Raw genomic sequence first — 26,834 nt, forward strand, 5'->3', positions numbered from 1 at the left:
CTTTTGCAACTGCATCATTTGGTGTCATTGATAGAGTGGATGTATGTGATATACTCAGCGATGTGAGAAGAACCCCTTTATCATTTGACTTTCAAGCAAAGTTTGGAAGTTTGGAGGTTTCCAAGTTTTGAGCATAAAGTTAGAAACAGTCATCCTTCAAGAAGTAAATGCACAAAGAGTGAACTCTAATGCAAATGTTTGAGTGATGATAAGTCACTAGAGGTTCACTGATTGTAACAAATGTACCACTCTGTTGGGGGGGGGTGCAGTGTTCATAAGGGAAAGGCTGTGCAAGTGTGAAAGCAGGGGTAATGTGAAAAATCTCTTACTTTCCTCTCAATATTGCTATGAACCTAAAACTGCGCTGAAAATAAGTCATTTAAAATTATTTAAATAAAAAAAGCAATTATTTTTTATTTCTGCCACCTGCTTATTTTATTATTTTTTAAAATACAATTTATTGTCAAGTTAGCTAATATACAGTATATACAGTGTACTCTCGGTTTTGGGAGTAGATTCTGTGACTCATCACTTACATACAACACTCAGTGCTCATCCCAGCAAGTGCGTCCTCAATGTCCATCACCCATTTTCCCTGGCCCTCTGAACCCCGACTCTCCCATCAACTCTCAGTTTGTTCTCTATATTTAAGAGTGTCTATGGTTTGCTTCCCTCTCTGTTTGTAACTAATTTTTTCCTTCTCTTTCCCCACGGTCTTCTGTTAAGTTTCTCAAATTTCACATATGAGTGAAGACATATGATATCTGTCTTTCTCCGGCTGACTTATTTCACTTAGCATAATACTCTCCCTCAAGTTTCATCCATGTTAAAGAGCCCAAAAGTCCATCAACTGAGGAATGGATTAAAAAGATGTGGTATATACATACAATGGAATACTGCTCGGTGGTGAAAAAGCAATTTTGAAGCTCCTGACTAATGCACCTCTTGAAACATCCCTCAGTGCTACTGGATATCCCCACATCTGGGACACTTGGTATTGAATTTAACTTGCTCTACCCACTGTGTACCATGATGCTTTGTTCATGAATCTGGACTTACTCCTCCCACTCATCTTTGTCTTAACCTGCACACAGCATCAAGCATGACACGCAATATGGCAAATGTTTACTAAACGAACAAAGATGGAAATAGAGAAATTCACCCCGGAGAACATAGGAATTGAATATTGCAATGTATCTGTGTGTATCTAGATTGATCTATCTATTTATCTATCAAACAAACCTTTGCCTACCTTTTATACTTTGCTTAGCTGACATAAGTTAGTAGTACATTAATATTCCTCTTGGTAGCAGACAGGGGTCAGTCTAGACAACTCTAGCTCTGTTGAGAACTGACCATAAACATGTTGCCTAGCTACATGCTTCATTTTCACAAATAAAAAGCAACCAATATTTATTGGTCTAGCTTTTCACCACAGTTATCTCTAGATAACTCCTAGAAAGAAAAAAAATGGACCAATTAATTTTCAAGATATTCAGGGCATTTTTTAAAGTGAGAGTTAACTGGAAAAGTTTTCTACTCAATCTCACTTATTAAAAATCTAATACCAGGACTTTGGTGTGTCTGCCACAGAACATATACTATTTGGATGCTCATTAAGATGATAGAAGTCTTACAACACCTCAGACCATTTTAAGATCAATCCTCTCACATTGATGAAGGGGTCAGAGTAAATTATTTTAAATAATGATTTTTAAATCATTGTCATTTCTATGCCATGTACTTTCTCTCTCCCTCTCTCTCATTTTTAAAGATAAATTTTTTATTTTTACTTTATTTAGTTATTTATTTGAGAGAGAGAGACAGAGAGAGAGAGGGAGGTGGGAATGGGTAGAGGAAGAGAGATAGAGAGACAGATCTCACAACCATGAGATCATGACCAGAGCTGAAATCAAGAGTCAGATGTTTAACTGACTGAGCCACCCAAGCGCTCCTTCTCTTTCTTTAAAAGGGAGAAAGGGTTCTGATTAGAGATCTTACTGGATATGAACAAATCTCATAAATTATGACCCACACATATCTTGGATGAAAGTGAGTCTGCACACTTCCCAAATGCAAAGGTCCATCTGGGGCAAACCTAAGGATGAAGTCCAACTCTTCAGAAAGGCTTCAGAGCCTCAGTCCCAGGTAGGTCCAAAGTGCTGCCTACCCACACCCTGCTCCTTTGGCATTCAAACAGCATGCCAGCTCCTCATCCCCCAACTGGTTCTTACACCAGTCTTCCTGACTTTTACTGAGGACCTCTCCATGCTGTTTCACTTGGCAAATCCCTACCTATAGACCATGTTTCAGAATGAGATCTCACCAGAGAAATCTATTCCAAATGCTGCCAGCTTTCCCAAGAGGTTGCCTATAGTTAACAGAGTCCTTATCACTCTTGGGTGATTGTCCATTAGCCTCTTCCTCTGAAGCCTGTGACTTTCAGGCAGAAATTTCTATCAATTCCCATAGCAAAGCTTAATCCTACTTACAAAGTAGATTTCAAAGTAATAAGAGTTAATGAAAATATCTAAGATATACAAATGCAAGCAGTTGTTTCTTAAAATAATTTTGTAACTCTATCTCTATGGAGGCACTTCTTTCTTAGTATGAGACAAAAATTAGTGTTGGACATAAGGGTGATAAATAATGTGGAAATGATGTAAGAAAATAAAACTCCAGAATAAGAAACAAATGAACTAAGAAGTTATTATACTTTTATGTAGTTAACTGAATAATTACTTATCAAGGAAAGGGAATATTACATTCATGATTTACATTTTACAATCCGCAGCCCATAAGCTATGTGAAATGAATTATCTTTTATTCATTTCACCTCTTTGCCAGTGTCCCATCTTCAGTTTATGGATGACATAATTTTTTAAGTGAGTCAACCATAAAAATAATTTTACCCTTACATGGAAAACTTTATACCATCAGAGAAAGAATGAACACTTTTAATATCTGGCAATGAAAAGAACTGATTTTGCTACTAATTCTAGAGGGATTATTTCCATCCACAGAACATTGCAATGAAAAGACAGCATCTAAGTCAGCATTTTGGCAATCCCCCCATGCCACAGCCTCACCCCCAAATCCAGAAGCCAGTGTGCAGCACTGAAGTACAAAGAAGGCCCCCAGTATACAAGATTTCCTGCAATCACTGGGTCCACAAATGCAAATGCGTGCTCTTGGAACCTTGCACACCACTCAGAGAGCCACACCACGGCCTGTAGCATCTTACAGGACACTTTTACACTAACATATTCCAGCATCTCAACACTTTCCTCATAGCTAAGCACTTTTTACAGGGAGAGCCTTCTTTCACATTATAGTGACTTCTGGAGCTCATTTTGCCTCCAAGTCTGTGAAAATACCCTCTCAAGGAAATCACATACTTGATTTCATACTTTCTCCTATTACAAGAAAAAGGTAATGTATTTACCCACAGAGTTCAAACTGAAGAGAAAAGTATATCCTGTTTAATCTCAGATGCTTCCCTAAAAGACACTAAAAGGCATGTCTTTGGTGTCCTGAAAACCTGACCAAAAGTCAAAAAGCTGTCATTTATATTCATCTCTGATATTAATGAAATTAGATATAGTCAAGGACTACATAATTGCAAATAATCTCATATGAAAATCTATGTGCAATAAATATATGTGTGGAGAAGGTAAGAGATGAGGTACCTTTTAAATACTCAAGCCATATCTCACTACTAGGGTCATAAATTCCATTCTTTGACTTTTTAAAATAAATTTCAATATTTAAGCTACCAATTAATGCTATAGAGTTAAGAAGTCAATTATGAGTTTAAAACCGTGTGATAAATCTCGAGCAGAAACTCACAATGAGAATGTAAGCAAGAAATGATGAGGAGGTCTTCAGATCAGAAAAGAAAAGAGCTTCTTACCATGTTTATTGATGACACAGGACCAATACTGTTAACATAGATGTCCACATCAATCACAGTTGGTTTTACTGTGGAGAAAAATACATGTGTGTTAACACTTTGTGCCAAAGAGACCGAGAAAAGCAGTATTCAACTTCCTTTGGGTATATTGGAAAAGGGTGGATATTCTTTTGGATTTGTCTTATAGTTGCAGTTCAAAACCTGCCTGATGAGCACTGAGTGTTATGTGGAAACTAATTTGACAATAAACTATTTGTAAAAAAATAAATAAATAAATAAATAAAACCAAAGGTAGACCACAAAATAAATAAATAAATAAATAAATAAATAAAATTAAAAAAAAATAAAAGTGACATACCAGAAAAAAACAAAAACAAAAACCTGCCTGTCTTCCTTTTTAAAATTCTTAAAGGATGAGAGATTCTTACTTGTATTTAATAAATTCTTGGAGGGAAAAAGAACATTTATACACTGAAAGTTGCCAGGAATAGATGACTATAAAGATATTCTGCAATATTTGTTACGCTGATTATATGGCTAAAACAAAAGCTATAAAATGATAAAACAAAAGACACTATGTAAGTAATTTAATGTCAATGTTTCCTATAAAGCCAAACCCCAGTGATGAGTAACATCAGGGATGGCTCCAGTTGCTTATTCATCACCTGACTGCCTAGCTAATGCTGTAAAAAAAAGTGACTCAAAGCAAGATCTAGAGAGTACATGCATCAGAGAAGAATAATGAATACTGATAACTGTCATTGTTATATAACTTAAAGACATGTACATATATTGCATATTTATAATCCAATAAGTTAAAAAAAAAGAACACTTTAGTAAGTCAAAGAATTACAGTTTCAACTACGGGGGTATAAAATGTATATGATGAGAGATTGTGATCCAACATTGTGAATCAGAGGTAAAATTTCTTCATTTCCCCTGAAAGAAAACAGTTTCTCTTTCCTTGGTAGGGACCAGTAATGAGATTGCAGAGAGTCAGGAGCTCATGCCCTCTGAAAAGGAGGAGATTCTCTTTCCTCAGCATTTAGTAACTGATAAAAGGAATGACAGTACCAATTTCAGAATATTTCTGCCCCAGAGGAACATGAACAAGACTCTGAACCTTTGTACAGGAAACAAACTGTTTCTATGGAAACAAGAGTGTTTATATCTGCAATCATTTCAATAAGCTTCCTTTAGTTTTGCTAACTAACTAATAATTCACAAATGGATTTCTGCACTCCACTTTGTGAACTATGAGTGGCATTTCTGAGCTCATAGTCTCATTAAATTGCATATCCAGCAGTCTGTAGTCCAAGCCATGTTTTAAGAACCTTCATGAAAATGAAAACAATGATTATGAATTTGTGCCAACTACTCTAACATCTGTCAGGACAAGCAAGTCATATTAGCTTCAAAAAGCTGTTGGCATTTTGGAAAACACTCCAACACAATTCTATGTATTATGTATGTAGTGTTTACATTTCATAAAAGGACTGTTCTTTATTTTAGACTGAGATTTGTTAACTACTATCAATAGAAAATAGCATCTTTCTTCAACTTCATTGGATTCACCAAGTTTTCTCTCTCCAGACAGTGCATAACCTTTGGTGATGTCATACAAAAGCCTGTGTTAAGTCAGTCCATTGAGAACCTACTTTTTTGCAAGAGACTTTTCTGGTTGTTTTAAGGTATCAGAGCTTAGGCTTCCAGAGCTCTTAATCTCATTAAATGAAAAAGGACCTACAGGCATAAAGCCTTAACAACTTGAAATGGGAAGAGTCAAATGAGTATTATGTGCAATAGTGCAATGAATGTTTTAAGGGATAACATTTTGGAATAAACACACATGCACACACATACAAACACACACACACACACACACACGTACACACAAAATGGGGAAATTAATTGTTTGAAGCAAATGTTATTTTAAAGTAACACCATGCTAAAGTAAAAGGAGCTTTTTAAGAAAGTGGCTCTGACAGTGGCACTGGGAACAAGAATGACTACAGCTGGCTCAAGGTTTATAATTCAAAGACTCAAGATAGGCCCTGACAAATGATCTTTGACAAAGGAGCCAAGATCATTTAAATGAGAAAAGGACAGTCTCTTCAACAAATGGTATTGGATATACTGGATATCAGCATGCAAGAGAATGATGTTAGTCCTTACACTATATACAAAAATTAACTTAAAATGGACCAAAAACCTAAAGGTAAAACTGAAAACTGTGAAACTCTTAGAAGAAAACATAGGAGGAAAGCATCACGACATTGGAGTTGACAATTATTTCTTGGATATGACACCAAAAGCACAGGCAACAGTAAATAAATAAATAAATAAGACTACATCAAAATTAAAACAATTTCTATGTATCAGACACAGTCAACAGAGTGTAAAAGCAATCCAGGGAACTGAAGATAACATTTGCAAATTACTATCTATAAGTGGTTAATATCCACAACATAGAAAGAACTCCTAAACTTAACAACAATAAGCAAAATCTCTGATTTAAAAATGGTCAAAAGACTTTGACATTTCTCTAGAGATATGCAAATGATCATTAAGCACATGAAAAGATGCTCAGCATCATTAGTCATTACAGAAATGCAAATCAAAACCACAATGAAATACCACTTCACATCCGTTATCACGGTTACCATTAAAAAAAAAAAACAAAAAACACTGGGCCTTGGTGGCTCAGTAGGTTAACCATCCAGCTTCGGCTCAGGTTATGATCTCATGGCTCATGGGTTTGAGCCCTGCATTGGGCTCTGTGCTGACAGCTAGCTCAGAGCCTGGAGCCTGATTCAGATTCTGTGTCTCCTCTCTCTGACCCTCCCCTGCTCACACTGTCTGTCTCTCTCTCTCTCTCAAAAAAATAAAATAAAACATTTTAAAAATTTAAGAAAAAAACAGAAAATAACAAGTGGTGGCAAGGATATGGAGAAACAGAAACTCTCATGCATTGTGGGAATGTAAAATGACACAGCCACTGTGGAAAACAGCATGGCATTTTGTCAAAAAAATTAAACACAGAATTGTATTACCCAGCAATTTCACTTCCCAAAAGAATTAACATCAAACATACATTTGTACACCCATATTCACAGCACCATCATTCACAAAAGCCAACAGTTGAAAGCAACCCAACTGTCCATGAAAGGATAAATAGATAAACCAAATGTAGTACATTCATATGGAATATTATTCAGCCTTAAAAAGGAAGGAAATTCTGACTGTTCTGTATTCTTTTATGTGATGGTCAGTCATGTGCGGCCACAAGAGAAAAGGTTCAGAATAACAAAGTTTATTATACTCACAGTCTTAGAAACAGGAGATATGCCTTGCAGAACCACATGGAAAAGCCACCAGGGTGGTCAGAAAGCAGAAGATAGGGCAAGATAGAGGGAGAAGACACTTATCCCATGATCATAAATAGGGTTTCCAAGGGAAAGACACAGAGGGCAGGATAAACAGCTAGTATTGTCTAGTTTGAATTCTTCCTGTGGTGTCTAGTGACCCTGGGATGAAGAATAGTGCTTCCTACAGTGTAAGGACCAGAGAGAGGGAGTATGGCTCTGGGTTGGTTAGCTTGCATATCAAAGGTATGCTCCTGGCTAGGCCCTATACTAGCTCTAAGAATTGGCTAGTCCCAAAAGAGCAGTTTCTCTTCAATTAAAAAGCATTTTTAAGATATCAAAACATCATAATATTCAGAAAATTAAAATATGCATATATATGTGTATATGTATATACAATACAGTGACACATAGATGAACATTGAGGATGTTTTACTAAGTAAAATATGCCAGTCAAAAAAGACAGAGACTTTATAATCAACTTATATGAGGCACTTGGAGTAATAAAATTCAGAGACAGAAAGCAAAATGGTGGTTGCCAAGGGCTTGGGGAAGGAAGAATGGGGAGTTAGTGTTTAATAGGAGCAGAGTTTCAGTCCTGCAAGACGAAAAGAGTTCTGGAGAGAGACAGTGGTGATGGTTGCAAAACAATATGAATATATACAAGACCACTGAAATGTACACTTAAAGGTGGTCAAAATAGTAAACTTTATGTTACACATATTTTCCACACACACACACACACACAAAGATTAAGCTCTGGGTAGTTGGTAGAAGGATGAACAGTTACACAGAAGTAAAGAAGACAGAAATGGGGAGAGAGGGGTGAGGAGCTGGTGATCCTCTGAGTGAAAAGGGGCAGATTCTATTGAAAAAGACTATAAAATAGGGCTGATGTTACTAGGTCTTATACAGTTTGTCCAAAAACAGATTCACTTTTCAGTTATTCATCTGAATTCCACCTTACCAATTTGGATATTATTATCTCCTAAAAATTCAGAGTTAGTATGTTTGAGACAAATCAGAAACTCATAAATTGTGCGGCATAAATTATTATGGCAAAGATGGACTGAGTAAGCCTTAATAAGCTTTGGTCACATTTATTACCTTGAAAGATTTATGTGACCCAAAGGGTAATAATATAGACTGCACTTCTATTTGCCTCTGTCACAAAACTAATGAACATACTTGTTCATTTATTTTTCTCCACTCTTCCAGGGGCATCCACATGCTAAAACAAGCATCCTAGATTTATCAGCTATGAGCTTAAGAAGTGACCTAGATGCACAGGCAAGAATGGCACATGTCAAAGTGGCCTTGTGGAAAGAAGAGTGTAGGGGCAGTGTGGGTCTGTCTGCTGATGGACCTAGAGGCACATGGCTGACTTCTGCTCTTCAGAATGCTACTTAGAGACTGGAGTTAACATATTCTTTGTTTATTGTGGACACAAAAGGAATTCTGTCATGATAAAAAGTAAATAAATTATGCTTCAGTTCAAGAAAGTCCATTTTTCTGACCCTTGACATCCAGAACCACATCTAATATAGCACAAGACTCCTATTAGATAAAATCAGCACCTCTTGTGAAAAGAAAAATATATCAGATTTTACTTCCAAAATTCCAAACAAATTATCTGTTAAGAGGCCTTATTTATGTATATAAATGAGTACTTCCTGGCAGGTGTTTAAAATGCCAAACCTTGGGGCGCCTGGGTGGCTCAGTCAGTTAAGCATCTGACTTCATCTGAGGTCATGATCTTGTGATTCATGGGTTCAAGCCCGCATTGGGCTCTGTGCTGACAGCTCAGAGCCAAGAGCCTACTTTGGGTTCTGTGTCTCCCTCTCTCTCTGCTCCTCCCCGACTTGGGCTGTCTCTGTCTCTCAAAAATAAAAAAGAAGTTACAAAAAAATGTAAATGCCAAACCTGAATAAAACAGGTAACAAAAGCATTTCTGTGTAATCTGTCACCAGTTTACTGCTCCCCAGTTATATATAAATCTTAACAAACATCTTTCATCTTTCTGCTTGCCATATTTGGTGGTTACTTTTCTGGCCATGGGCCCCCAAAGGTGAGCACTGATATCATTCAATAAATTAGGTATGCCACATCCCTCAAAATAAGGTCAGTTCTGAGCTTCTCTTACAACAAGGTATGGGGTAGACTGGCAGATCTGATTCCACATCTTCTCTTAACTTTTCTAAGAGAGAATGGAAAGGGTATCGAGCTGGCTCTTCAAAACCCCCAGCAGTCTCTATAAAACCATAGAATTATGATAGCATGTTTTACTTTAGAAAAATTATGGAAGAAAGTATAAAAATTATAGTGAAAATAGAGGAGATATGCTTGGTGCAATGTGGATTCATGGGCATTGAGTCAGTTGTCAATTCTTCTGGGGAACGTGGAAGAGAGGGAATCCATCCCTGAAGGAATGAGGCTAAGGACCAATAATAATAATCATTTGGTTTTTCTTGAGTCATTTGATTAATGTCTCTTATAAATGATAGTTTCATACAAATTATGAATAAGTGCCTGAGGTCTTTTGGGAAAAATTATTTTATATATAGTAATTGAGAGGAAAAGATGTATAGCCTTTCGCTGAATCTACATATTGTTAGGTCACTTGCTACTTTTAGGTTATGAACATCCCTTAACATTCTTACTGGGGACTGGCACTTGGAGAGAAGGGTTTACAGATGACTCAGCTTCACCCTTCCCCACAGCATCTGCCATAGTTCATGGCACACAGTAGGTACTCATGGGATACTGGATAAACTTGGGTACCTGAAAACTGTGGTTTTAAGTTATTATTTTAAATGGATTTTACATGTTAAATGTTCATATCAGATTGAAAACTGAAACAGGAAGAATAATTTTTAAATTATGAACCTAATGACAACCACAGGTTGATGCAATTAGTCAAGAGTCAAGATCAAGTAGTCAAGAGCTGATAAAAGATTGTCCAAGACCAGGATATCCTGGAAATAGGCATCTGGTATAACAGAAATTATATTAACTCCCTGGTAGAGGAAAAAGCTGAGAGTGGCATTGGGGAACAAATGAAACCATTTATATTCATTCATAAACAGGCAAGAAATAGGCAATGACAGAAACACAGATTAAAACAGATGGGATATAGGGCCAATAAGTGTTGACAGGGACAGAAACTACAGAGTGGGGGAAGGCTCCAGGTGATTATAGCTCTCCACAGAAGGCAATCTTTCATGAGCTAACCCCAGACTGGAAGCTAGAGGGAGGAGGAATGGAGACCCCAAAGGACACTGAGCAAATGTGCTACGTAAAGCAACACAGCCAGTAGAGCATGCTGTATAAAGTGGCTGTGGCTATGCCATTTATCAGTTCTTTAATCTTGAAAAGTATCTTAACATCTCTTTGCCTCAGTCTCATTATGTGCCAAGATGAACTGATCATAGAACCTAATTCATGGTAGGGATGGTTAGACTGTTGTGAAGTAGAAGTAGGAGCTCAGTAAATGTTTGCTATTGTTCGTGGGGTCCTTGGAGTTAGACACAGAAGAGAGTGCCAAAATCTTGCATTTGTTGCCTTTCAACTAATATTTATGTCTAAAAGTCACCTTAGTCACTTAAATTCTACTTTTTCATGAAAAGCTTAAGTATACTGACAGAAATATTTAAATATCAGCAAATAAATTTTTACAAAAGAGAAAACGTAATACCAACTCATGCTTATGAAGGTTAGATAGAAGAGTTCTTCCAGTAGCTGAGAACATCCCTTACAGTCTTCGCTGACTTTGGGGGAAAAAATGGGGACTCATCTGCTGTCAGCCCTTCCAATTTATTGCCCCCTTCCTTTACCTGAACCAAGAGTTCCACCGGGCAAAACGATGCACTAGGTAGATTGACGCCCTCCCCCCCCCCCACTACCATCACAGACTTCCCTTTAATTACTGCCTCTCTTCTTGCTGATGCCCACAGACAAAAGCATTAACATGTATTAAATGGCATTGTAATAAACATTTGCATTTAATCAGTATGTGATATTCTCATTTTCATTTGAAAGATAGGCAGCTAAAACATGACTGAGGAGGTGACTGAATCCTGTGCAGGATCCTGTAGCCTCACTGGAGCAAAATCTCAGTGTTCCACCCTCAACTTCCCAGAGGATTAAAGAAATTCTGGTGAACAATGACTTCAGTGGAAGCTCATAATCATCATCATGATCATCATCACAAATAACTTTTCCAGACTCTTCTTAAAATGCAATACTGCCTCTGAGGCATACACTACATCCATCTATACCAGCTCAGTAGAAATGTGCTTTCAAATGCTTTTCTCTGGCTGGGAGAATACTAGGTTATGGGGGATGGGTAAAGGGACTTGGGGAGCAGGTGCATAGAATGGGCAAAATTAATATTACAGTGTTGTCAAGACTCTTCAAAAATGTTTGACATAGGTTAGCATTGGAGCATTGAGAGTACTATTATGGGTCCCATTTCAGCTCTGTCAGGGTTCCTACTTGGCCAGTTAACTTGGTTCTGACTTTCCATTATAAGGTTTACAGCTAATCCCAACTCCACTAATCCCAGAATTTTGGATGCCAATCCCAAAGGCGTACTTTTTCTTAATAATTCTTTAAGTATATGATCTCAAGTGGGCCAATAAGAGTTAAAAGATCAAGACACAAATGTTATCACCTCAGACATGGGTCACACCTGATAAGGCAAACAGTGAGATTCAGCTTTTGTATATACTCATAAAAATATATTACTAAAATAGATAGGGAATTCATATTCTCAAAAGAATGAAGAATACTGGTGTTAACATTCAGAACCACAACTTCAGAGCAACAATGAGTAGGTGCTCAAAACTGGTATCTAACTTTTCATGTCTTAAAACAGCTAGTGGTAAGAATATAAAGAAATTTAGGGGAGTGACTGGGTGGCTCAGTCGGTTAAGCAGCTGACCCCTGATCTTGGCTCAGGTCATGATCTTACAGGTTTGTGAGATTGAGCCCTGTGTCAGGCCCTGCACTGACAGCATGGAGCTTGCCTGGAATTCTCTGCCCCCTTTTCTCTCTGCTCTCTCTCATACGAGCTCTCTCTCAAAACTAAAATTAAAAATAAAGAAATTTAGGAAGTCATCTACACAGTTTAACAATCTTACAAATTTGACTCACAAGTAGCCACATGAACTTGTAAAAATAATTTAAATTTTCTGGGGCTCATTTTCTACATCTGTAACTGAGTGTTTGAAGTGTGTTTTCCTTCCAAGCAGGAACTCTATTGGCTATAACAGGAAAGTTACATTTTAAAAACTTTCTTCATGATAGCACCTTGTCCTTTCTATCACCTGACTGGAATATCAAACTATATTCATCAACAGAATTTTTAGCCTATAACAGATATGAAAAATCAATGCATTACATCTTTAAACAATCAGAATACTGAGAATGGTAGGGAAGACATGGTATGTGACAGATCTTATTGTACACTAAAATGCATAACAGGGTGATAACAGCAAGATTGCCAAATAGGTAGCCCCAGATCATCCTAACCCCACAAAGAACCCAACTTAACAATTCCCTTTGTGAGAAATCCAGAAGCCAGTTAAGAGGTCCCTGCACCCCAGGTGAGCTTGAAGCCAGCGACATGGAAGTCCAGTTGGAAAATTAGTGGCACACAATACCAGAGACTCTCCCCCTAACATTGAGAGAAAATAAGACAAAGCTCCAAGCTCCCAATTTCTTACTGGGGAGGGAAAAAGAAGGGTGGAACATACATTCAACACTTTTACTTTTGGGGAAACTGCTCCAGGGCCTGTTTTATGTCTTGCCTGAATTTAAGTACTGACAAGAAGTGGACAGCAGGTTGGGGACTACTGAGAACAAGAGCCATCAATATGATTGGGTCCATCAGGAAAATTTGTAGTATCACAAAAAGACATTAAGGTAGAACTCCAGTATCTTAGCTTGCTACAGCACTGGAGAGGCTTCAGTACCACAGTAAGATACTGGGGGTGGGGGGTGGGTGGCTACTGGGTAGTACTGGCAAACCTCTTCAATTATATTACAAGGAAAAGCTCAGGGAGCATGTATCCGCAGACAAGGCTTGAGAAGTTGCCAGAATCTCTAGGCAGGAAGACTGATGAAAGTCTTCCCTGTATGAAACCAGACCACAAAGACTGAGAGAAGTGGTTGATTTTTCAAATGACTAAATCACACATAAGATAACAAAAGAAACATGGGGTGCCAGGGTGGCTCAGTCGGTTAAGGGTCTACTTCGGCTCAGGTCATGATCTTATGGTTCATGAGTTCAAGCCCCACATCAGTCTCTGTGCTGACAGCTCAGAGCCTGAAGCTTGCTTCAGATTCTCTCTCTCTCTCTGTTCCTCCCCCACTTGTGCTTTGTCTCTCTCCCTCTGTCTCTAAAAAATAAACATTAAAAATTTTTTAAGATAAGAGAAACCACATTCAAAGAAAAATATTACATCTCCAGGAAATCAAACAAGATTATATTAATAATCAAACAAAGAATTAAAAAAAATCATAAGGATGCTCAATGAATGGAAAGAGAACATAGACAGACAACTAAATGAAGTCAAGAAAATGATACATGAGCAAAATAAGAATATCAAAAAGATATAGAAATTATGAAGAAAAATTAAACAGAAATTCTGGTGATAAAAAGGATAGTAACTGAATTGAGAAATTCTGCTTGAAAAATACAGCAGCATACCTGACCAAGCAGAAGAAAATATCAGTATTCTCAAATATAGGACATATAAAATTACCAAGCTGGAAGACAAAAAGTAAAAAAAAAAAAAGAATGAAGAAAAATGAAGATAGATTAAGGACTTTATGAGATATCATCAAGCAGAACAACATATGCATATGGAAGTTCCAGAACAAGAAGAAACAAAGAAAAGTGCAAAGTCTATTTGAAGAAATTATGGCCAAAAGTGTCCCAATTTGGAGGAGATACATGGACATACAAATTCAAGAACTTAAGGAACTCCACGTAGGATAACCTTAAGAGATCGACACAAATACACATTACCAAACTCAAAAATCACAGAGAGAGAATCCTGTAAACAGAAAGAGAAAACTAACTCATCACATATAAGGAAGCTCCTATTAGATCATCATTGGACTTATCAGCAGAAACTTTGATGGTTAGGTGGTAAAAGATGATATATTCAAAGAGCTTTATTGAAAGATAAAACTATCAATCAAGAATACTATGTCTTTCAAAAATGAAGGAGAAATTAAGAATTCCAGGTAAACAAAAGCTGAGGAAGTTTGTCACCACTAGACCTGCCCTACAAGAAATGCTGAAGGCAGTCCTTCAAGCTAAAGCAAAAAGATAATAAACAGCAACACAAAACCGTACAGAAATATATACATGTATATATTTATATATATATAATATAAAATCCTGTGGTACTGTAATGTAGGCACATAAAACAATTTTAAATATGATAGATAATTAAAAAATAAAAATACACTATAAATCTATGTTAATGAATACACAATATAAAAATAAGTAATTTATGTCATCAAAAGCATAAAGTTTTCAAGGGGCACGAAAATGTAAAGAAGTAGAGTTTTTATATGCAATTTAAGCTGTTATCAATTTAACATAGATTATAACTTTAAGATGTTTAATATAATAGTACCCGCAAAGAAAATATCTTATAGAATATAAACAAAAGAAAGTGAGAAGGGAATCAAAATATGTCACTACAAAAACTAAATAACTGAAAATAAAATAATGCAGCAGGAGGAAAAGAGGGACAAAGAGGTTTAAGACATACAGAAAACACTAAAATGGCAATGTAAGTCCCTCCATACTGACAATTACTTTAAAAGTAAATGGATTAAATATCTCAGTTAAAAGACACCAACGCAGGGTGGCTCAATGGTTAAAAAAACAAGATCCAACTTGCTGTCTATAAGAGACTCACACTAGATCTAAGGACACACATCTGCTAAAAGTGAAGGATGAAGACACTTATTCCATGTAAATAGGCAGCTTAAAAGAGCAGAGGGGCCATACTAATATCAGACAAAAGAAACTTTAATACCAAACATGTCACAAGAAACAAATAACATCATTACATAATGACCAAAGGGCCAATTCACCAGGAAAATATAAAAAAATATATGCACCTAATTATTAGAACTCCCAAGTATATAAAGCAAATATTGGCAGAACTGAAGGAAAAGAATAGCCACACATCAGTAGAAGATTCAGCACCCCGCCAGGCTGAAGATCAGTAAGGAACCATAAATTCTGAAAAAACGATAGACCAAATGCAACTAACAATTATATACAAAACCCTCCATACAACAACAGCAGAATACACATTACTCTCAAATGTCATGGAATATTCTTCAAGACAGACTACATGGTAGGCTATAAAACAAGCCTTAATTTTAAGCAGATTGAAATCATACATACAAATTATCTTCTCTGACTACAATGAAATGAAACTAGGATTCACTATGAGAAGGAAAAGATGAGAATACACACATATGTGGAAATTAAACAATTCACTTTTAATCAATGGGTCAAGGAAGAAATCATAGGGAATTTTAAAATATCTGGAAACAAATGAAAGTAAAAATACAACATATCAAAACATATGTGATGCAGTGAAAGTAGTACTGAGGAAGGACTTTATATTGGCAAACACTTATATTTAAAGAAAAAAGATCTTAAATGAACAATGTAATTTTGCATCTCAAGGGACTAGTTAAAAAAAAAAAACTAGGGAGGAGTGGCAGGTGTGAGGTGTGTGGAAGTGAACTGAGGGAGAGAAAAACAGTGGTGTGGCAGAGGGTAAGGAGCCCTTTCCATGGAGAGACAGGAGGGAGAGAAAAAGAGAAAGGTTGAGAAAGTACAGCATAGTTGACACAAGAGGAAAATCTCTCTGGACCACACATTGGGGACTGAGAAGTTCTGAGTGTAGAACTTTTTTCTCAAACAGAATTTGGAGCTCAAACTCTGAGGTTTTGGAAGTATGCAACTTTCTCTGGAGCACAGCTGTGGCACATGCTCCTAAGGGGGGAGGAGCTGGACCCAGAGGACATCCCATGGTGTGGGGATCTCTGGGGCATACTCAGAAAGAACATTGCCCTTCCTGGACTACTTTTGGAAGAGGGTATATTGCTTCCCCAAGGGCAAAAGACCCTGAAGACATCAGCAAAAGGCCGTTAATCAGCAGAAGACAGAGGTGCACCCAGAGGGAATATAACCTATGCTGCTGCTAGCAGGTAGATTCTGCACACTGTACAGGAATTGTACTGTTTTTCATGAACAAAGGACTTCAGGAGCTTTGTGGAGAGACTAAGCTAGAGGTGGGGTGCAGATCCACAGTGCCCAGTCATTTAAGACATCTTATTTTTATTTATTTTTATTTTTTATTTATTTGTTTACAAATAGTTTATTGTCAAGTTGGTTTCCATATAACACCCAGTGATCATCCCCACCAGTGCCCCCCTCTGTGCCCATCTCCCCCCTCACCCCCCCACATCCATCAGTCCTCAGGTTTTTCTCAGCATTCAAGATGAGACATCTTATTTTTAATCCCAGCCATGCACCAAAGAAAAAACACAGGAGAGTTGTGGCACAGAGTGAGCTAACTGGCCTTACTATTCTGTGAGGGGTGCTTGACTAGCCAGGAGCATGACAAGAGACTGGGATAGTGCTATTTTCCCCCCAACACCAACATCATGGACTTCAGTGAGCAGCACAGCAGCCACCAGTGGAGGTGCTTGCACTGAACCTCCCCACTACCACATCTCCCTACCTGGGAACTATTTATTTACAGAGCAAGACTGATTCTGAGCCAGGGCAGCAGGCCTGTCCTCCAGAAGACCAGCACAGACAGCACCTGGCATGCACTAAGTGTACTGAAATCGAGTGCTTTAAAGAGTCACTTACAGTTCTGGTGGAAATAGGACCAGGATTACTTTTAATTTTCTTTTCTTTCTGTGTTTCTTTTGGAATCAGTCTCATAGTCTGTTGTTTATTTTATTCATTTTTTATCCTTTCTTTCGATCAAGATGTTTTATTCTTTTCTCTCTTTTTTTTTCTTTTCATTTTCCTTTTCTTCTTTCTCTTTTTAATTTTCTTCCCCTTTGGAATCAACCTTATAGTTTTTTGTTTCTCTGGGGTTGTTCTTGTTGTTCCCTTTCCTTTACTCTCTTCATAGGATCTGTTCCCCCCACCCCCTTTTAATCCAGGCTTACTTCAACAAACAAATCAAAGCACACCTATTTAAAGGTACAACACTCTTCATTTCAGCCAAGGAGGATCTCTGCAGAGGACCGACCAGTGAGAAACAGCAGCCAAAACATAACAGCTGATTGCACACAGCATATACCAAAAACATTTTCTGAAGTGCCAGGCCCTGAACAATGTAAGACTCCTTTTTAATATAGCATTAATCAAGTGCAGGAAACATAATAAACTTTCAAAACATGCAAAGACAGAAACTTAGCCAAAATGACAAGATGGAGGAATTCTCAAAAGAAACATCAAGAAGAAATCATAGGGACTTGATCAAAACATATATAAACAATATTATCTGAACAAGAATTTAGAACAACAGCCGTAAGACTAAAACCTGGGCTTGAAAAAAGCATGGAAGACACCAGAGAAACCTCTGCTACAGAGATGAAAGACCTAAACTAGTCAAGGTGAAATTTTAAAAAATCTAGAACTGAGATGTAAAATCAACTGGATACAGTCACAACGAGCAGAGGAGAGAATAGGTGATACAAAAGATAAAATCATAGAAAATAATGAAGCTGAAAAAAGGAGGGAAAGGAAATTATTATATCATATCATGGGGGGGACTTAGAGAAATTAGTGATTCCATAAAATGAAACAACATCCTTATCATAGGAGTCCCAGAAGAAGAGCAAGAAAAAGGGGCAAATGGTTCATTTGAACAAACTATAGCTGGGAACTTCCCTAATCTGGAGAAGAAAACAAGCATCAAAGTTCAAGAGGAACAGAGAAATCCCCTCAAAATCAACACAAACAGGTAAACATGATGACATATCATAGTGAAAATTGCAAATTACAAAGATAAGGAGAGAATTCTGAAAGCAGCTAGGGACAAAAGGTCCTTAACCTACAAGGGTATACATTTAAGGTTAGCAGTAGACCTGAAATTTGGCAGGCCAGAAAGAAGTGGCAGGATATATTCAAGATGCTGATGGGAAAAATATGCAGCCAAGAAGTCTTAATCCATCAAGGTTGTCATTCAGAAAAGTAGATATTGAGTTTCCCAGACAAACAAAAACTAAAGGAGCTCATGATCACTAAACCACCCCTGGAAGAAATTTTTAAGGGGATTCTCAGAATGGGGAGAAGAAGACCAAAACAACAAAGACTACAAAGGAACAGAAAACATCACCAGAAACACTAATTCTACAAGTAACGCAATGGCACTAAATTCATACCATTCAATAATCACTCTGAATGTAAATGGACTAAATGCTCCAATAAAAATACGTGGGGTATAATAATGGATGAAAAAAACAAGATACATCTATATGGTGTCCACAAGAGAATAATTTTAGCCTTAAAAATAACTGTAGATTGAAAGTGAGGGATGGAGAACCATCTATCATGTTAATAGATGTCAAAAGAAAGCAAGAGTAGCCACACTTATATCAGAAAAACTTGATTTTAAAACAAAGGCCATAATAAGAGATGAAGAAGGGCATTATTTCATAATTAAGGGGTCTTTCCATCAAGATCTAACAATTTAGATATTGTTAATATTTATGTAAATATTCATGCTTCAAGCTTAGGGGCACCCAAATGTATAAATCAATTAATAACAAACATAAAGAAACTCATTGATAATAATACCATTAAGGTAGGGAATATTAATACCCCACTTACAACAATAGACAGATCATCTAAGCATACCATCAAGAAGGAAACAATGGCTTTGAATGACACACTGGACCAGATGACTTAACAGATATATTCAGAACATTTCATCCTAAAGCAGCAGAAACTACATTCTTTTCATGGCACATGGAATATTCTCCAGAGTAGATCACATACTGGGTCATAAATCAGCCCTCAACAGGTACAAAAAGACTGAGATCACACCATGCATATTTTCAGATCACAACGCTGTGAAATTTGAACTCTATCACAAGAAAAATTTGGAAAGCCTTCAAATACATGGATGTTAAAGAACATCGTACAAAAGAATGAATGGGTTAAACAGGAAATTAAGGAAGAGATAAAAAAAAATATACATGGAAGCAAATGAAAATGCACACATGACAGTCCAAACCCTTTGGGATGCAGCAAAGGAGTCCTAGGAGGAAAGCACATTGCAATTAAGCCCTGTCCCAAGAAGCAAGAAAAGCCCCAAATACACAACCTAACCCTACACCTAAAGGAGTTAGAAAAGGAGCAGCAAATAAAGCTTAAACTAAGAAGAAGGCAAATAATAAAGATTAGAGCAGAAATAAATGATATAAAAACAAACAAACAAACCCAGTAGAATAAACCAATAAAACTAAATGCTGGTCCTTTGAGAGAATAAGCAAGATTTATAAGCCCCCATTCAGACATCAGAGAGAAAAGAGAGAGGACCCAAACAGATAAAATCATGAATGAAGGAGAAGAGATCACAACCAACACCACAAAAGTACAAACACTTAAAAGAGAATACTATGAAAAATTATATGCCAACAAACTGGAGATTCTGGAAGAAATGGACAAATTCCTAGAAACTCACAGAAAATTTGAACAGACCCATAACTAGCAAAGAAATTGAATCAATCATCAAAAATCTCCCAACAAGAAAGAGTCTTCGGCCAGATGGCTTCCCAGGAAAATTCTACCAGACATTTAAAAAAGAGTTAATACCTAATCTTCTTAAACTGTTTCAAAAAATGGAAATGGAAGGAGAGGCACTGGGGTGGTTCAGTCAGTTAAGCGTCTGACTCTTGATTTCAGCTCAGATCATGATCTCATGATTTGTGGGATCCAACTGGGCTCTGCACTGACATTGCGGAGCATGTTTGGGATTTTCTCTCTCCTTAGCTTTCTGCCCCTCCTCCATTCTCACTCACATGTTCTTCCTCTCTCTCAAAATAAATAAATAAACTTAAAAAAAATAAAATAAATGGAAGGAAAGCTTCCAAACTTATTCTATGAAGTCAACATTATATTGATTCCAAAACCAGACAAAGACCTCACTATAAAAGAGAAATTATAGGCCAATATCCCTGATAAGCCTGAATGCAAAAATTCTCAACAAGATACTAGCAAATCGATTCAACAGTACTTTAAAGAATTATTCACCAATCAAGTGGAATTCATTCCTCGGCTGCAGGGCTGGACCAATATTCACAAATCAATCAGTGTGATATACCACAATCATAAAAGAAAGGATAAGAACCATATGATCCTGTCAATAGATGCAGAAAAAGCATTTGACAAAATACAGCATCTTTTCTTGATAGGTTTCTTGACAAAAACCCTCAAGAAAGTAGGGATAAAAGGAATATACCTCAACATTATAAAGGGAATATATGAAAGACCTAACAACTAACATTATCCTCAATGGAGAAAAACTGAGAGCTTTCCCCCTAAGGTCGGGACATGACAAGGATGTCCAGTTTCAACATTGTTGCTCAACATAGTACTGAAAGTCCTAGTTTTAGTAATCAGATGACAGAAAGAAATAAAAGGCATCCAAGTTGGCAACGAAGAAGTCAAATTTTCACTCTTCACAGATGGCATGATACTCTATATAGAAAACCTGAAAGACTCTACCCAAAACTACTAGAACTGACACATGATTTAGGCAAAGTTTCAGGATATAATATAAACATAAAGATATTGGTTGCATTTCTGTACACCATTAAGGAAGCAGCAGAAAAAGAAATCAAGGACTCAATCTCATTTACAACTGCACCAAAAACCATAAGATACCTAGGAATAAATCTAACCAAGGAGGTAAAGATCTATACACTGAAATTATAGAAAGTGGTGAAAGAAATTGAAGACACAAAGAAATGAGAAAACATTCCATGCTCATGGATTGGAAGAAGAAATATTGTGAAAATGTTGATACTACCCAAATAAAATCTACATATTGAATGCAATTCCTGTCAAACTAACACAAGTTTTCTTTAGAGCTGGAACAATAAATCCTAAAATTTGTATGGAACCAGAAAAGACTCTGAATAGCCAAAGCAATGCTGAAAATGAAAACCAAGGCTGGAGGCATCACAATTCTCGACATCAAGCTGTATTACAAACCTGTAATGGATGAAAGACCTAAATGTGAGACAAGAAACCATCAAAATCCTACAGGAGAAAATAGGCAGCAAACTCTTTGATCTCAGCTGCAGCAAGTTCTTACTAGAAATGTCTCTGGAGGCAAGGGAAACAAAAGCAAAAACGAATCATTGGGATCTCATCGAGATAAAAAGCTCTGCACAGTGAGGAAACAATCAACAAAACTAATAAGCAAATACCAGAATGGGAGAAGATATCAGATAAGAGGTTAGTATCCAAAATCTATAAAGAACTTACCAAACTCAAACCAAAAAAACAAATAATCCAGTGAAGAAATGGGCAGAAGACATGAATAAACACTTTTTCAAGGAAGCCATCAAGGTGGCTAAAAGACACATGAAAATATGCTTAACATCACTCATCATCAGAGAAATACAAATCAAAACCACAATGAGATTCCACCTCACACTTGTCAGAATAAATAAAATTAACCACTGAGGAAACAACAGATATTGGCGAGGATGCAGAGAAAGGGGAACCATTTTGCACCATTGATTGGAATGCAAACTGGTGCAGGCACTCTGGAAAATAGAATGGAGGTTCCTCAAAAAATTAATAACAGAACTACCCTCTGACCCAGGAATTGCATCACTAGGTATTTATACAAAGGATACAAAATGCTGATTCTTAGGGGTACATGCACCCCAATTTTATATCAGCACAATCAACAATAGCTAAGTTAAGGAAAGGCCCCAAATGTCCACCAACTGATGAATGGATAAAGATTTTATATATATATAAATAAATCTAGAGTGTATTTATATATTAAAGACAAAGAATGGAACAAGAGTGTATTATGCTACTCAAAATAAGTCGGGCAGAGAAAGACAAATATCATATGATTTCGCTCATATGTGTAATTTAAGAAACAAAACAGATGAACATGGGGGGGAATAAGATAAAAACAGAGAGGGAGGCAAACCCTGTGAGACTCTTAAATACAGAGAACAAACTAAGGGTTGCTGGACAGGAAGTGGGTTGGGGGATGGGCTAAAGAGATCAGAGGCATTAAGGAGGGCACTTGTTGAAATGAGGACTGTTATATGTAAGTGATAAATCACTAGGTTCTAGGCCTGAAACCAATACTACATTGTATGTTAACTAACATGAATTTAAATAACTTAATTAAAATAATTAAATAAATAGGTAAATAAGTAAATAAAATTTTAAAAATGAAAAACTAAGCCTAAAGTTAGCAGATGGAAGGACATAGTAATCACTGCAGTAAAAATAAAAATAATAGAGAATAGAAAAACAAAAAATAAAATAAACAAAACCAGGAGTTGATTCTTCAAAATAAACAAATTTCACAAACTACATAAAACTACATGAAGAGTAAACGAAAGAAGACTCAACTAAATTTATAAATGAAAGAGGAGACATTACAACTGATGTCACAGAAATAAAGGGATTATAATAGTCTAACAATAACAATTATACACGAATAAATTGGATTTTAAAAATCTTACCAGACAAGTAACTACAAAGGAGATTGAATGTGTATTTCTCTTAGCAGAGAAAAGCCCAGGACAAGATGGTTTCACTGGTGATTTCTTACAAACATTTAAATAATTAACAATCCTCCCCAAACTCTTTCAAGAAAGTGAAGAGGAGGAAATATTTCAAAGCTCATTCTGTGAGGCCAGTATCATTACTCTAATACTAAGGCTATATAAAGACACTACATGAAAAGTACAGACTGATATCTCTGATCAAGTCTGGTGAAAAATTTCTCAACAAAAAGCTAGCAAACAGAAATCAACAGCAAATTAAAAGGATTATACACCATGACCAAATGGGATTTACCCACAGACTGCAAGGGAGTATAACATATGAAAATCAATATAATATATATAACATTAACAAATTAAGAAAAAACACGATAAACTCAATTGATTCAGAAAAAGCATTTAACAAAATTTAATAACCTCTCATGATTAAAAAAAAAATTCAGGGGCGCCTGAGTGGTTCAGTCAGTTAAGTGTTCGACTTCAGCTCAGGTCACAGTCTCACGGTTCGTGGGTTTGAGTCCCGCATCAGGCTCTGTACTGACAGCTAGCTCAGACCCTAGAGTCTGCTTCAGATTCTGTATCTCTCTCTCTCTCTCTCTCTCTCTGACCCTCCCCTGCTCACACTGTCTCTCTCTCTCCAGAATTAAATAAAAACATTTAAAAAATGTTTAAAAATATTCAGCAAACTAGGAGCAGAGAGACATTACCTCAACATAAAGGCCATAAATGAAAAGTCCATATCTTATAGACAAAGAAATAAAAGGCATCTAAAATGTAAGGGAAGAAGAGAAATTATGTCTATAAAGAAACATTATAAGTTAAAAATTCTTTACACTCTACACACATACACACACACTCACATATTTTCATCAAAGTTGCAGGATATAAAAATAAACAAAAATCTGTTGGATTTTGAAACAATAATGAACAACCTGAAAAAGAAATTATGAAAACAGTTCCAGTTATAATATCATCAAAAAGAATAAAATACTTAGGAATAAAGTCAACCAAGAAGCAAAGGACTTGTATGCTGCAAACTACACAACATTGGTGGTAAATTTTAAAGAAGACACAAGTAAATGGAAAGATATCCTGTGCTCATGGACTGGAAGACTTAATATTTTTATATATCAATACTACCCAAAATACAATGACATTTTTGGCAAAAAAAAAAAAAAAAAAAAAAAAAAAAAAAAAAAAACAANAAAAAAAAAAAAAAAAAAAAAAAAAAAAAAAAAAAAAAAAACCAACCCACTTAAAGTCCATATGAAAACTCAAGGGACCTTAAGGAGCACAATAATCTTAAAAAGAAAAAGACAGCTGGAGGGGGCAAGAAGGCGGAGAAGTAGGGAACTCCATACATTGCACTCGCCCCTATATCTCACACGGAGAAGGCCTGAAGCCATAGGAACCCTTACAGAATCCAGGAGTTTGGGAGGAAAAGGAAAGAGAGTCCCCTGAGAAAACCTTCTAGCAGCTACCTCAAGAAACAAGCCAAAGTACACATGGTGGAGAGTACCAAATATCACTACGAGTAGAAAAATAAAATAATTAAGGTCTCAACAAGAGAGAACAAGAGATACCATTCAAAGAACCCCGTCTGAACGGATAAGCCCTGGACATTCAAAGAGCCCTCTTTGGTGCAGCAGCGCTCACAAGTGCAGAGACCATAACAAGCTTTTAAAACTAACAAGACATAGAAAGCTAACCAAAGTGACGAAACGAAAGAGCTCTCCTCCAAAGAAATTCCAGGAAGAATTGACAGCTAAAGAACCGCTCAAAACAGATATAAGCAACATAACTGAACAATAATTTAGAACAATAATCATAAAATTAATCGCTGGGCTTGAAAAAAGTATGGATGACATCAAAGAAACTATGGCTACAAACACCATGGAGCTTAAAAACAGTGATGATGAATTAAAAAATGTGATAAATGAGATGCATAATAAACTGGAGGCGTCTGATGCACGGATTGAAGAGGGAGAAAGGACGATAAGTGATTTAGAAGACACCATTATAGAAAAGGAAGATACTGAGAAAAAAAAACTGATCTAGGAGCAAGAAAGAAGAGTTCGAGAGCTCAGCAAAACAGTCAAACGCAACAATATCCATATCATAGGAATCCCAGAAGAAGAAGAGAGAGGGAAAGGTGCTGAAGGGGTCCTGGAACAAATTATAGCAGAGAACTTTCCCATCCTGGGGAGGGAAGTAGACGTTGAAATTCAAGAGGCAGAGAGAACTCCCCTCAGATGTAACTTGAATCAATCTTCTACATGACATATCACAGTGAAACTTGCAAAATATAAGGACAAAGAGAGAATTTTGAAAGCAGCTAGGGAGAAAAGGGCCTTAACACAAAAAGGGAAACCTATCAGTGGTGACAGACCTATCTACTGAAACCTGTCAGGCCAGAAAGGAATGGCAGGAGATCTTCAATGCGATGAACAGAAAAAATATGTAGCCAAGAATCCTCTATCCAGCAAGCCTGTCATTCAAAATAGAAGAAGAGAAAAAATTCTTTCCAAATAAACAAAAAAATGAAAGAATTTGTCACCACTAAACCAGTTCTACAAGAAATCCAGAGGGGGACTCTCTGAGGAAATGTTGCAAGGAACGCAAGATGCTAGAGACTCACCACAAGCATGAATCCCACAAACGACACAATGACTCTAAACCCATATATTACAATAATAACACTGAATGTAAATGGACTAAATGCCCTAATCAAAAGACACAGGGTAGCAGAATGGATAAAAAAACAAATTCCATCTATTTTCTGTCTACAAGACACTCATTTTCGACAGGAGGACACCCTCAGATTGAAAGTAAGGAGATGGAGAAATATCTACTATGCTACAGGAAGTCAAAAAAAGCTGGAGTAGCTATATTTATATCAGACAAACTGGACTTTAAAGTAACGAGAGTAATAAGGGATGAAGAAGGGCATTATATAATAATTACAGGGTCTATCCATCAGGAAGAGCTAACAATTATAAATGTCTACGTATCAATTATGGGTGCACCTAAATACATAAAACAATCACAAACAGAAACAGTCTTATTGATAAGAACGTGCTAATAGGAGGGGACTTTAACACTCTACTTACAGCAATGGACAGATCAACTAGACAGAAAATCAATAAATACACAATGGACTTAAATGACACATTGGACAAGATGTATTTGACAATTTATTTAGACCTCTACATCCTGAGGCTATGGAATTCACATTCTTCTCAAGTGAGCATGGCACATTCTCCAAGATAGATCACATACTGGGACATAAAGCAGCCCTCAATAAATATAAAAGAATTGAGACCATACGATGCACACTTTCAGATCACAATGCTATGAAATTTGAAATGAATCACAGGAAGAAGTCTGGAAAACCCCCAAAAACATGGAGGCAAAGAAAACCCTACTAAAGAACGAATGGGCCAATCAGGCAATTAGAGAAGAAATTTTAAAAAATATATGGAACAAATGAAAATGAGAATTTACCCAAGGGATACAGAAATGCTGAGGCATAGGAGCACATGTACCCCAATGTTCATAGCAGCACTCTCCACAATAGCTAAAACATGGAAAGAGCCTAAGTGTCCATCAACAGATGAATGGATCAAGAAGATGTGGTTTATCTATACCATGGAATACTACATGGCAATGAGAAACAATGAAATCTGGCCATGTGTAGCAACATGGATGGACCTTGAGGG

The 26,834-nt window shown here is 36.7% G+C and overlaps 1 protein-coding gene across 1 annotated transcript in view; it reads right to left on the reverse strand.

Moving 5' to 3' along the window:
- Positions 1 to 26,834, reverse strand: part of GABRG3 (gamma-aminobutyric acid type A receptor subunit gamma3) — a 729,891-nt gene that overhangs the window by 664,361 nt on the left and 38,696 nt on the right. The window contains exon 3 of the mRNA XM_039218219.1: positions 3,914 to 3,981. Within this exon, the coding sequence (XP_039074150.1) occupies positions 3,914 to 3,981 (68 nt within the window). The remainder of the gene's footprint in view (positions 1 to 3,913; positions 3,982 to 26,834) is intronic.

This window comes from Hyaena hyaena, unplaced genomic scaffold (genome assembly GCF_003009895.1).
Source record: "Hyaena hyaena isolate Hyena2069 unplaced genomic scaffold, ASM300989v1 scaffold_752, whole genome shotgun sequence".
In the NCBI taxonomy this organism is placed as follows: Eukaryota; Metazoa; Chordata; class Mammalia; order Carnivora; family Hyaenidae; genus Hyaena; species Hyaena hyaena.